Source organism: Carcharodon carcharias, chromosome 11 (genome assembly GCF_017639515.1).
Source record: "Carcharodon carcharias isolate sCarCar2 chromosome 11, sCarCar2.pri, whole genome shotgun sequence".
Lineage (NCBI taxonomy): Eukaryota > Metazoa > Chordata > Chondrichthyes > Lamniformes > Lamnidae > Carcharodon > Carcharodon carcharias.
Window position 1 is genome coordinate 75,687,028 of NC_054477.1, and position 13,965 is coordinate 75,700,992.

At 46.2% G+C, this 13,965-nt stretch overlaps 1 protein-coding gene across 1 annotated transcript in view; it reads right to left on the bottom strand.

The window, feature by feature from the left end:
- Positions 1-13,965, bottom strand: part of LOC121284366 (neuronal PAS domain-containing protein 2-like) — a 210,796-nt gene that overhangs the window by 41,389 nt on the left and 155,442 nt on the right. The window contains exon 17 of the mRNA XM_041199787.1: positions 10,012-10,158. Coding sequence (XP_041055721.1) covers positions 10,012-10,158 — 147 coding nt within the window. The remainder of the gene's footprint in view (positions 1-10,011; positions 10,159-13,965) is intronic.

Below are 13,965 nucleotides of genomic sequence, written 5' to 3' on the forward strand. Positions count from 1 at the left end.
GACCCTGGATCTGGAGAGGTGCCATGCGCCCAGATCCACTGGTGTTGGTGAGGCTGGGGTGCCACAGGCAGGTATGAATGCCCAGCAGTGAGGTCAGCATTGTTCTCCCAACAGCCATAGCAGTGCTGAATGTTAATTGATTTAATTTTGCAACATGGCTTGAGCATTGCTTACGGAAGGATAAGTGCATAATGATCCGGTGGACAGGGATGCACTTTGTCATTGTCTCCACGTTAACTGACCCATGGTCCTTGTTCTTCCTTTCAGCATCATCAGAACAGGGCTGTGAGTAGGAGCAGCAGAGGCCCCCTCTCACACCTGAGGGGCCTGAAGTCTCACCAGCATCACACCATTTCTGCGAGGCAGGCACCAGGGCAGATATTAGCACCTCGGTGGGAACTCGAACAATGGCTAGTGTCCCGGGGCACAGTGGTGAGGGCACTTCACGGTCGCTGGAGGAGCTGGCAGAGACAGAGAATGCCCATGGCACCAGCAGTCGGAGGACTGCAGGGGACCAAGCAGATGCTCAGTCGCTGCCTGATGAAGTGCCTCTGGAGTCGTCCGAGACGCAGCAGGAAATGCGGCCGGGTGTGCGGGAGCATCTGGGGGAGATACATGAGGCTATGCTTGGCTTGGTCTCCATGGTGGAGGAGTCTATGCGGACGATCGCCGAAGCAATGAGCCACATGTCCGAGCGCTATGTGTCGTCCATGGAGAGAGTGGCGACTCTTGTGGAGAGGCTACTCCAGGAGACCCATCAGAGCTTCCTGGGGATGCGCTCTGATCAGCAAGTGCTCATACCATCATTGACCTCAGCTGGTCAGTGCCAGTGTGGGAGATGGTCTGGGAATCAACTTCCCCAGTTTGGTGCCCATCCATCCATGGTGAGCATTGAGGTCCGAAGCGACTTCACGTTGGCGCAGCAGCTGCCTGGCATCTCTGTGGGCACCTCTCAGGGTGATCTGGATGAGGGCGGCAGCTCCTCCCTCCTCTCCCAGTGGCCATAGCATCTGGTGAGGTTGCAATGACAGGGGAGATGCCAGCTGTGGAACTGGCAGCTCCCTCCCAGGTGGGGCCAGCACTTGCTCCATGGGCCAGAGGACGACCGCCAAGGTCATCGAGGCCAACAGGACAGCAGAGTCAGCAGGCTGTCTCAGATGCCACTCTGAGCGATGGGGCAACACCAAGACATAGCACCCAGAAACGAAAACATAAGGCACCTTAGGCACACCATGGGTTTTTCACTGGTGCTTTTGTGTTGGCCCGAAATGAGGTCCTTATGATTTGTTTTGATATGTAACACTATTGTCTTTTTTTTGGAATAAGTTGGTTTGCTTGACATATTAAATTCAGATATGTCACCATGGTTAAGGGTGCCTCTTTTCTTCTGCATGTGGATGGTTTCCAAAACTATAATGAGTGCTTTGTTGGACATTCAGCTTTATTAACAAGGCCCTTAGTGACTGTTCCTAACCTGGCAGATTTTGCACTTAGGCGTTGAGTATCTAGCCTACAGCCCAGGCTTGTCCTGGTGACCCATATGTGTTGTGCGAGCTGAAGGTTTGTTGGATTAAAGCCTCCCGGGTGTCCCAGCCTCCCTGGTGTATGCCTGGGTCAGCGTCTACCCCCTCAGCAATTCCTTGTGCATGCTCATCCTCGGACTCCTGCTGGACTCATCGTGTGCAGTCGCAGCCACTGCATCGAAATCTTCATTGTCCGCTGCGCCCCCCTTTCCAGTGCAAGATTGGGAGAGTGCAGCATGCAACCACTATCACTGATACACGATCTGGGGGGCACTGGAGTGCACCCCCCCAAGTGGTCCAGGCATCGGAAGTGCATCTTGAGAAGACCGATGGTTCTCTCCACCACAGCGCTTGTGGAGGCGTAGCTCCTATAGTACCACTGCTCAGCTTCTGTTCTTGGATGGCAAAGAGGCGTCATAAGCCACCTTCTGAGGGGATAGCCCTTGTCACCCAGCAGCCATCCATCCAGCCGGGCTGGAACACTGAAGAGCCTTGGCACCTGGGAGTGTCTGAGGATGTGGGTGTCGTGGGAGCTGCCTGGGTACCTTGCACAGACTTGTAGAATCAACATCCTGTGATCACACACTATCTGCACATTCATGGAGTGGAAGCCCTTCCTGTTGATGAAGGCACCGGGCTCACCTGCTGGTGCCTTGATGGCCACATGTGTTCAGTCTAGGGAACCCTGGACGCGGGGGAAGCCAGCAATGGCCGCAAAGCCTCTGGCTTGCTGTGCCTTGCTTGCCTGGTCCCAACGATAGTGGATGGATGTCAATGCATGTCTGAACAGAGCGACAGTAACCTGCTTGATACAAGTGTGGACAGCTGTTTGGGAGACACCGCAAAGATCACCCTGGAAAGAGCCGGAGGCATAGAGTTGAGGGCAGTTGTGACCTTCAGAGCCATTGGTCCACCCACCACAGTTAGCGGAGATCTCAGCCCCTACCATCCAACAGATATAGCTGAGTGTCTCCTTTGAGAAATGGAGCCTCCTTCAGCACTGCATCTCAGACATATTGAGGTAACGGCTTTGCCGCCTGTATACCCAGGCAGCAGGATAGTGGTGTCTTCTGAGGCCCCTTCCGCTTTGGACTATCTCTTGGCCCTGCGCCCCTTGTGCCTGCGCCTGACCTCCCAAAGGCTGAATGTGGACTCCTGGCCTCCTCCCCCTTCTAGCCCTCCCTTCTTCCTCGGAGGAGCTGTCTCCAGTGGACAGTTCAGCTCCCATTCCCAGGCTAAGGGAAGGCTTCCTGAAACCTGCAGACCCAGAAAAGATTACTCACTGCACAGCGCTGACCTGTAGGTTAAGAATCCAGAAAAAGCAGCTGGTATGTGTTTTGAAGGACTGCAGATCACACAGGCAAGTTTCAAAAACTTTCAAAAATAAATACTTGACTGTGCACATTCACGACCCCAGTGAGCCCTCTTATCCTGCCCGTGGATGAGGTTTATACAAATGTGTCCTACCTGCCTACCCATTGTGCCCATACGCTGACACAAAGATTGGACTGGCGCTGAAAAATTGGCGTCAATTGGTGAGTCAAGGGCCTTAAATGGCCTGTTAATTAAAAGCGGGTGCGCGTCGGACATCATCGTGTGCCCACCCAGAGAAATATCGCGATGGCATGTGGTGATGTTGGGACACTTGCCCGACATCGCCACGTGTTATTTTACGCACGGACGTGAGGGCCTAGCCCCGCATGCCAACGGGAAAATTCTGCCCATGGAATCCTTTGCTATTACTTGAGGTATTCTGGCATTTCCTACAATCCAGCATTTTAATTACCCTACCATTACAAATTTAATCTTTCTAAAACTAAAAATTACCTTAAAATAGTGATATGAGCCATGAACTAGATGATTATGACACAACCTAGACGTGCACAAGTCGAGAAGTTGGGTGTAATAAACTTGGAATGCAGGATTAGTTTCTTGTAAGAAACAGTAAACTTTATTTACAGACTCCTGATGAGGCTACATGCTTGTTCCAAGACCAAAGCTAAAAACCTCTGTCCCTAAGATTCCCTGTGCTTAGGACTGATTCATCTGTACAGGCACATGATCCACATAACAGTAAGAAATTGTTTAACTTACAATTATTACATTCCTCCCCCTTTAATTTTGTTTTACCCTCTTATTTATTACAAAAACATCTCAACCCATATTATATACAATTATATAGTTCATGCCATTATAAATTTAGTCTTTAAGGAGGTTTTCGGATTTGGGTAGAGCGAACTGGAGATTCTTCTATTGGATTGACTTGCACAGGAACTGTAGCATCAGGGTCATCCTTAGACAATGGCAGTTCAGAATTATTTATTTCAACAGAGGCATCAGGTATGTCTATTATTTTTCGATCTGGCACCTCAGGGGTCGAAGTTCTGGCTTCGATTTCCAGTGGATTAACTAGCTGTTGGAGGTTTTCTCGACTTCTGAGATGATCCACATGTTTCCTAACAAACCTGTTTTCCACTTCTACTTGATAAGATAAAGGTCCTGTTTCAGAGATGATTGTACCAGGGAACCATCTCGGTCCAGTCGCAAAGTTTCATACAAAAACTGTCTCTCCCACAGTAAACTCTTGACATTTACTGTGAATGTCATGATTCACTTTCTGACTACTCTGGTTTCTCTCCGCCTTCCCCTCTAAATTAGGGAATACTAGACTCAATCTTGTATAAAGTCAGTGTTTCATTAACAATTCTGAAGGTGTTAAACCAGTGGTCGCATGAGGAGTTGTGCAATAGCTGAACAGAAATCTTGAAATTCGTGTTTCCCTCTGATAGTTTCTTCGTGCCTGTTTTAAAGGTTTGTACTGCTCTTTCTGCTAACCCATTGGACGAGGGATGATATGGTGCTGTTCTGACATGTTTAACCCATTTAGGTTCACAAGTCTTTGGAATTCAGTGCTAGTGAAAGCCGTACCATTATCTGACACAATAACTTCAGGTAAACCATAAACTCTGAAACTCTGGAGCAGTTTTTCAATGGTTGCACACGATGTAGGTGATCTCACTTCAAACACTTCCATCCGCTTTGAATGTGTGTCGATAATCACCAGAAACATGGTACCTAGAAATGGACTTACATAGTCTATATGTAGTCTAACCCAGGGTCGACTAGGTCACTCCCACAGATGCAGTGGGGCTGAAACAGGCAACTTCTGCTGTTGCTGGCACTTTAGACAGTGTATCACCATATTTCAATATCACTGTCTATACCTGGCCACCAGATATAACTTTATGTGAGCACCTTCATTTTCAAAATACCAGGATGTGCACTATGAAGTTCTTTCAATAATGTTTCTCTTCCTTGCACAGGGAAAACAACTCTTGCTCCCCATAACAAGATACCATCTTGACAACACAGTTCAGATCTACGTACAAAGAATGGTTTTAATTCTTCATGGACTTGTGCATTTGACCATCCTTGTAATACATGTTCACGGACTCATGCTAATGTCCAATTCTTTATCTGTCTTGCACAGACTGGTGAGGAGTTCAGGAAATTCAATGCAAGTACTACTTCTTGAGGTACTGGAACATATGTAATACTGTCTGGCAAAGGGAGACAACTGAGGGCATCTGCATTTGCTATCTGCGCACCAAGATGATGCATAAAAGTGTATTCGTATGCCAACAAAATTAAAGCTCATCTTTGAATTCTAGCAGAGGTTATCAGAGGGGCTGCCTTATCTTCACTAAACAACCCTAATAGTGATTTGTGACCTGACACTATGAAGAAGTGTTGACCATGCAAATATTGATGGAAATTTTTTACTCCAAATAAGATTGATAAGCCCTTTTTTCCAATTTGTGAGTATCCTTTCTTGGTTGCAGATACATATCCTATCAGTCTTTCAGATCCATCCTCCATCTTGTGTGACAATACTACTTCTATTCCATAGAGAGATGCATCACAAGTGAGTATAAATTCCTTAGATGGTCATAGTGCACTATGCAACAAGTACAAAAGCTTCTTAACTCTTGTGAAAGCTTCCTCTTGCTGTGCCTTCCAGGATCATTTGTGGTTCTTCTTCAATAATAAGTGTAAAGGGACGAACACTGTTGATAGATTAGGCAACAATTGACCTTAATAATTTACCATGCTCAAAAAAGACTTGTTGGTAGGAGAGGGCACTTGCTTGATTGCCCTGACTTTCTCCTCTAATGGATGCAATACTTGGGCATCCACTCGATGACTCAAATGCGTAACTTACTTTGCTTAGAAAGTGCACTTTTCTCCTTTTAAACGAATGCCAGCCTATATAAACCTCTTCAGAACCTTTTCCACATTGGCCACATGTTCTGCTTCTGTGGATCCTGTGACTAGGACGTCATCCAGATACACTATGGGCAGGATTTTTAGGTCAGCATGCGGGCGTGATCGGCGGGCCCAGGAATGGCCGGGGAACAGACCGCCACCTACGATCGGCCCTGACTGAGATTTCACGCTGTAGGCCCATTAATGGCCAGCCAGTGTGAAGGCTGCGCTGATCTGATCAGCGCGATTGGGTTGGGGGTGGGAGGAGGATGAGCGCTGAAGTCAGCGCGGGCGCAGGGGAGCACTCACAGAAAGCTCACTGAAGGCAGAGAGCTGCCTCAGGGAGCTGAAGACTTCAAAAGTATCAAATAAAGATTTTTAAATCCAGAGAAAAATGTCCACGCAACACAAGCAGTCACCTGAGCATAGACATTATAAAAATTCTGTGCATAGGTTTTTTTTAAATTTAATAATGGAAACTTCTTCCCACCCTTGGATGAGGTTTCCTGAAAAATGCAAAGGATCGCCCGCCTGCCAGCCACAACGTTGGACAGGCAGTGAAAAATCCCAATAATTGCGCCATAAATGTTCTTAATAGCCCTCTTAATTGTTGGCGGGTGTGCTTCCAAGTTTAGTGCGCTTCTGCTGACCGAAATATTGTGCGAGTGTGCAATGACTCTCGCCCAGTGTCATCATTTTGCACTCGAGTGGGTCGAGCACCTGCCTGCTCAGCAAAAAATTCTGGCCTATAACTCGGGGGAGTCCTTGTAGTAAGCTTTCCATGGTTCTTTGGAAAATCGCATCAGCTGAAGACACATCTTAAGGTAGGCGTGCATATTGGTACAGGCCCTTGTGTGTGTTTATGGTGACATAACTCTTTGATGTGTTGTCTAGCTCGAGCTGTTGATACACATGACTCATGTCCAGTTTAGTGTAGAACCTTCCTCCTGCAAGTTTAGCATACAGATCTTCAATCTTTGGTATTGAGTATTTGCCTAATTTTGCAGTCTTATTCACCATTATAATCTCTGCAGATGTGAAAGGTTTGGTTCAGTTTCATCACAGGGACCATGGGAGCTGTCCATTCTGAAAATTGGACGGGCTGTATTATTCCTAACTTCTCCAAATAAGATAATGCCACATCTACCTTTTCTCTTAGACTATAAGGCACAGGTCTTGCCTTAAAAAACTGGGGTGTTGCTTCAGAATCCATGTATATTTTAGCTTGTAGACCTTTTATTTTCCCCAACTCATCTCAGAATGTTCTGTCATATTTTTTCAGCAACTCTGGAATTTTTCCTGTCCTGACCTGAAAAATTTCTGACCAGTTTAGTTTGACTTCTTTCAATCAATCATGGCCAGAAGGCTAGGTTCCTCTCCTGTTACCACAATTATTGGCAGCTGAACTGTCTGTTGTCTGTATGATATAGGTACAGAGGTGATGCAGTTCCCCTGTATTGCTTCTCCTGCGTATGTTTTTAACTGAGCAGCGGCTTTTTCCAAACTCAATAGCTGGGTACCTTCTCTGAGGAATTTAAAGATGTGTTCTCCCACTGCTGTGGTTGATGCTCCTGTGTCAACCTACATGAGCAGAGGCTTTCCATTTACTTGAAGTGTAACAGTGATTGGTTCACTTTTCCTGGCCTTCAGATTGTGTAGCGAATAAACATCAGCCTCAGTAACTTCTGGCTCATCTATATTGTGCACTTCATTTAACTTGACCTGATGACTGGATGGCTTCCTTGATCTAGCCTCGCACTGTTTAACAACATGCCGTTTTTTGTGGAAGCAGTGGCATTCTGCCTCTTTAAATCTACAGATTTCCCCCACAATGGTAACACTTTAACTTCTGGATTACTGGTGAGTTGCTTTTATTTGTCTAGTGGTGAGGACCATGTCCTGTTTCGCGATAGCCTCCCTGGTCTTCACGCCATGCCCATGGCCAGTTCCGGCGCCATGTTGCACACTCTGTAAAGCCAGCGAGTCCCTCCATTGCTTGTGCTATCTCCATGGCATGCTTCAGGCCTATCTCAACTTCTGCAAGCAAACGGTGCTGAATGGCGTCATCATTTATGCCACAAACCAAATGATCTCACAACATGCCATTTAAAGCATCACCAAAGTCACAGTGCTCCGTTAACTGTATTAATTTCGTGATGTATGTTGCGACCGACTCAGTGGGGGCCCTTGCTTGAGACTAAACCTGAATTTTTATATGATCACTAAGTGTTAAGGCTGAAAATGTTCTTTCAAGAGGTCTACTAACTTAGTGAAGGATCTGGAATTTGGCGTGTTCAGAGCTGTCAAACTACTGATTAGGTTATATGTTTTGCTCCCACAGACACTTAGGAGAATTGCCTTCTGGTTCTCCTCTGCCGTTATTTTGTTAGCTACAAAGTAGAAACCTAATTGCTCAATGTATTGACTCCTGTCCTTGGCTCGTGAGTGGTATGGGTCAATTTTGCCAAAGAGAGGCATTGCTGGTGAGTATACTTTTTTTCGTCCTTCCCTTAAAATATCTGAATACTCACAGTCATGAGGCGAGGTGCTGCGTCGGCACTATATATCCTCGTCGCCAATTGTAATAAACTTGGAATGCAGGAATAGTTTCTTATAAGAAACAGTAAACTTTATTTATAGACTCCTGATGAGGCTATATGCTTGTTCCAAGATTTAGGCTAAATTGCTCCGCCCCTAAGAATCCTTGTGCTTAGGGCTGATTCATCTGTACAGTCACATGATCCCCATAACAATAAGAAATGGTTTAACTTACAATTATTACATTGGGCTTGAACCTACCACTTTCTATATCAGAGGCAAGAATGCCACCACCAAACCAGGTCTAAAACTTATGAGTTAAAGGGTGGTCTTCCTCATAGACAGCAATCCAAATGGTATAATTGCTTTGAGTGGTCTACAGATGTGTTTCATCTTTACTGTCTAATTTTTCCTATACCATGGCTAGTTTAGTTACAGTTTATTTTATCTGATAGTTCAATGACTAGTTAGCTTTGTTCCCAGCAACAATGCCTCACAGTTTCAATCTTCATACAAGGTTTTATCATCTGTAAAACTTAAGGTCTGACTGGTGTGTTGCTGTAATTTATTGCAACCATCCTGAGTGTGACTTTTAGATTGCTTTCAATACACCACAATTTATGGTACCTAACCTTTACCCATAGAAACACAACAACATCAGTTTATCTGAGGCCCCAGCAATAAACCTGTATTCCTGTAGCAAAATGTTTCAAGGTCCAACTCTCAGAAATTCAGGGGTCTGCTTTCTAACATTCCATTTGGCGTTCTTGTACAGTAGTTTTCAGTCTTCCTTGAGGATAACTTTTCCTATGTCGGGCAGGCTGGGCAGGAGCGGGCAGAGGCGGAGCTGTTCGCTGCCCTTGATCACCAGCTAGCCGCCATTTTGCGCGGGCAGGCCAATTGAGGCTTGCCCAGCATAACGTGCGGCCGGTAACACTAGCTGTGCGGGCGGGGGGAGGGGGGAGAATGTGTGCAAAAGGGAGCAGCAATCTCCCTGAGGCACGGAGCTGCCTTGGGGAGATTGAAAGGTTGTGAAAACTTTTTAATTAGTAAAGTGAAAATTTATCTAAACATGTCCCCTCATGTGGCAGTGTTACATGAGCTGGGACATGTTTGTGAGGTAAGTAAAATTTATTTATTCATTTTATAAAACCTTCAGGAAACCTTATCCTGCCCATGGATGAGGTTTCCTGGAAACTGCGAAGGCCGCTTGGGCTCTTCGCCTGCCCGTCAACCTTAAGGTTGGATGGGCAGTGTTGTTAACAAGTTAAATTACTTTTTAAAGGCCTTAATAGGCTGTCGACAGTTCAGCAGCTGCGCAGCTGCCTAACGAAATATCTAAATGATACACGATGACATTGGGACACACGCCTAGTGTCATCGCGCATCATTTTACACATCAGGCCCACCGCACGCCGACCGGAAGATACAGCCTCTTAACTTCAACAGGAACAGGGTGGCAAAGCACCTGAGAAAGTTCCTACCCATTTCATTGTGAAACTATTCTGTTCTGATGTTCAAGTAGTTACTAATATTATTTCACTTTCTTTTCCAAAATGTGATCAAAAAATGGATCTTGAAGTAGGAATGGGCTGAATACATTTTGGAACATAAAATTAAATGCTGATCCATCCCATCCATTGTGTAAACCAGTACGCTTCAAGCACTTGTTGTACATTCTCACCTGTAAATTCGAGTCATCCACCATGCACAGTTGCTCCTGGATTTTTTGTAGTTCTTCTTGCTGCCATGTGATGTTTGCTTGGAGAATGCGCGTACGTTGCTCAAGCTGGTCCTTGAGAGACTGAATCATGTCCAACTGTGCTGGGAACTGGTATGTAGGATAATATAGATATTTTTTAAAAATGCTCAACATTAAATTTGATACATTTCATGTGGGCAGCCATGTCTAAATGTAATTCTCAATCTAAATATAGTAGTGGGGCAATCATCTATTTGAATCAGAATTTTGGCTCAGAAATATTCATACTTTACTATCATTTTCTCCCACTAGAGAGTTGTTTAAAGACAATGACAAGAAATGGGGCCGGATTTTCCTTTTGGAGTCAGGAAGCCAACTTCAGGACCATTTCTGAGTCCTGATCCCACATCTCAGAGGGTGCGCTGGGAGAGGGAAGCAGTCACAATCCCTGATTTTGACAGAGGTGGACTGTGAATTGGTTGGAAGGTGGATTGGGTGGCCAATCAGTATCTATGAAGGTGGGAATGGAGGCAGGACTGGTCAAATGGGGGCCATTACTGTGACTGCCATTTTAATTTCAAGGATAGAAGCATGTGGGCACCAGGGATTCCAAAAGAGAGGCAGAGGGCTGGCACCCATGGCAGGGCTGCCCTGCACTTTGCAGACACAGTGAGGGAGAGGGAGGAAGTCCTTTTTTCAGAGGGTATTGGAGAAGGTCACCCTCCCAAACCAAGCAGGCATGATTACAGGCTGCTGGGAACATGAGCAGATGAAATATGATTGTTGTAATATGCCTTTAAGGATTGCAGCATGACATCACTAGAAGAAAATGTGTCATATGATCCAGTTTTAATTTCACTTTTACTTTTGAACAGGCTCACACACAGACACAGCTCTGCTGCTGATGTGTCTTCAAGCTTTATACTTCTGTATGTATGTTCCCATGTGCTTAGTCTAAATGAATGAACCAACAATGTGTTTAGTCAGTCCCTTATGAGTGATTGGTGCCCTTATATCAGTATGACACACACAACAATGGTCACGATGAATCGCATCTAGTGCAGGAAAAGGTTCAATGATCTCAGAGAAGGTGAATGCAGTGTAAGACACTCACGAGAGGCCTCTGGGTATTCAATCTCCAGAAGACACACCGGCTGAGGAGCCTGAGGCTGAATGTTGCTCCTGAACATGGCAGGAATGTGTGCCCAGACTACTCACTGATCCCTCAGCAGGGCTCAGGCCATAGCGCAATTGAGGACCTGCCAACTGAAACATGCAGCTTCTTGTGTCAACAGGCCGATAGCATTGGTCATGGAGGCCAGCAGTACCTTAACTCTTACGCTTTTGTCCTTCTAGGAGAAAAGGACACATAATGCCTGAGAAAGGACACAGACCTGAGGAGAAGCACCCAACCTACACATCTGATTGCCATGGAGATTGCCAGAGTGGTTAACCATGAGCCAGTCAAAGAAGGCAAGATGGGCATCCCCGGTGAAGAGATAGTGCAATGAGTAGATAAAAGGAGTCCAGTGCACTCCACCCCATCCGAAAGCATGCCAAAGACTCAGCTGCACTGGTAAGTCTCAACAGAGGCTTTTACTCTCCAAGGCTAGTTCTCATGATTTCTTCTTGTGTCTCCTACAGGTTCTGACGTAGAAGGGGAAGGACAGACTCCAGTGTTTTCACTGGGGCAAGTGCTGCCAGAAGAGTCCTCAGACCAAGCACTGTCATATGTTTCAAGCGTGCCCTGCACCAGCTCAGATACAGTCACCTCCAAGTATCCTCACATGCACATAGATAGGGTGGCTGGCACTAGGTGATGAGAACATCAGGAGTGAACAAAAGGAGATAAGAGGAGCAGAGGCAGCTGAGAACAATTTCCTCTGAATGGTGAAGGATAGGCACAGCCCTGCACAGCTGGGCAGAGGTACAGGGCCATGGGAGTCACAAGAAAGGAGACTGCACTTAAATCAGCAGCAACAGATGTGCTCCCACATGTCAGACGTCCCTGAGGCAGTGCATGGCCATAGGCTGAGAATGGAGGATTTCATTCAGCTCATGTGCACCACTCTGGCTTAGGGTTTTGAATGCATGAGTTCCTCCACTGAGAGTGGCCAACCTTCTGTAGGGTCATTTGTGGCAGAACTCAGAGTGCATGCAGGAACTGTGCACTGATGTTCACAGAATGCATGGAATGCTCCGTAGAATGGACCAGTCATTGGTGCTGGTGGCCACCACGTCAGGTAGAGAACTGAGTGGTTCACTGGGGTTTGTTTTACCTATAAATAAACACTTCTCATGTTTTTCAACATCATGTAAATACTGACACATGACGCCAGAAATGTGAGTTACCATTTTTAATTTTGAGACAGGAGAAGGGGGATGAAGTGGTGAAGGCAAGCAAGGGTCCTTGGAGGGGACCTGTGAAACCTCTGGGCAAATGTGCATCTCTCATTGGTGGTTAGAGTGGATCTATTCTCGGCTGCAACTTCAATGGAAGTGTTCTGACAGGCAGCTCAAATTGAGTTCCAGACCATGCCATCCTCCTGGGTCAGAGGGGCCCAGGTGAAACGTGCCTCGTTCTGAAGAGCCCTGATGTTTATGGCACCCTGGTGGGATCCTTGAGTCCTGTGTTGGGCCTGGCCTCCTCCTTGTGCAGCAACCTCTGTGTTCTGTATCTTCCACCCCCATCCTCTTAAGAACTTAAGAACATAATAAAGGCCAGTCAGCCTTTCAAGCCCACTCTGCCATTCAATGAGATCATGGCTGACATTCTACTTCAACACCATTTTCCTTCACTATCCCTGTATCCCTTGATGTTTTTAATATGTAGAGGTCTATCAATCTCTGTCTTGAACATACTCAATGACTGAGCCTCCATAGCCGCCTGGGGCAGAGAATTCCAAACATTCTCCACCTTCTGAGTGAAGAAATTCTGCCTCATCTCAGTCTCAAATGGAATGCTCTTTATTCTGAGACTGTATCTCTGGCTCTTCCTCCTTCTCCTTTTACACATCCTGCTCTTCCCCTTCCTCTGATGAGTTGTGTCAATCCAGTTCCTTGCCCTCTTCAAGGTCCACACATGTTATGGAGAACACAGCAGACCACAACAATGCGTGAGATCCTTGCAGGAGTGTACAACAGGGATTCCCCGACAGGGTCCAGGCACTGGAACTGCATCATCAGCGGCCTGATGGCCTACTCCACGGTAGTCCTGGTGAGCAGATGGTTTTGGTTGTAGCGCTTCTGTGGTTCCATCTTGGGGTCACATAAAGGAGTAGCCATTGCTATGATCCCAGTAGAGACCAATAACTTTTAAAAAGGGATATTAATTTCCTAGCTATTGACAGAAAAAATGCCCAAGATTTCATGTTTTAAGACTTTTACTATAACAAACAAACCAAAATCAACATAGACTAAACATTACTTAATAGTCACCGTAATATAGCAAGTACTAAAAAGGTACTTCCCCATTCAAATAAAAAAATACTTTCTGACCTGTTTGTGCATTAGCCCATGCTCTCAGCAGATGTGTAAGCTAAGTTACACACCCTTCCTGGCTTTTTAGAAGGTTCCCTTCTCCTTGCCGCACCAGGGCAAGTCTTCCAGTGTTCTGTAAAATTCCCGACATACGCAGGTTCATATGTTCATTGACAGCCCATGGAGGGCCAGTTTCAGATTTTGGCAGGAGCAGACAGGCTGGACACTGAGTCAAAGGCAGACCAGATGAATGGAAGCAAGAACGGCATTGTGCCATTGGTGTGCAAAGGTTGTGGGGAGCATGTTGACTACAGGTTCCTTGCAATGCAGGAGGTCGTCATTCCCCTGCCATCTTTGGGGGCAGAAGGGGAGGGCCAAGGCTTCCAGGCAATGAGCTTTTTAACTAGTTTAATTGGACTTATTTGTGAGCTGGGTGGGTTCTTGGGGCTGGCCTTC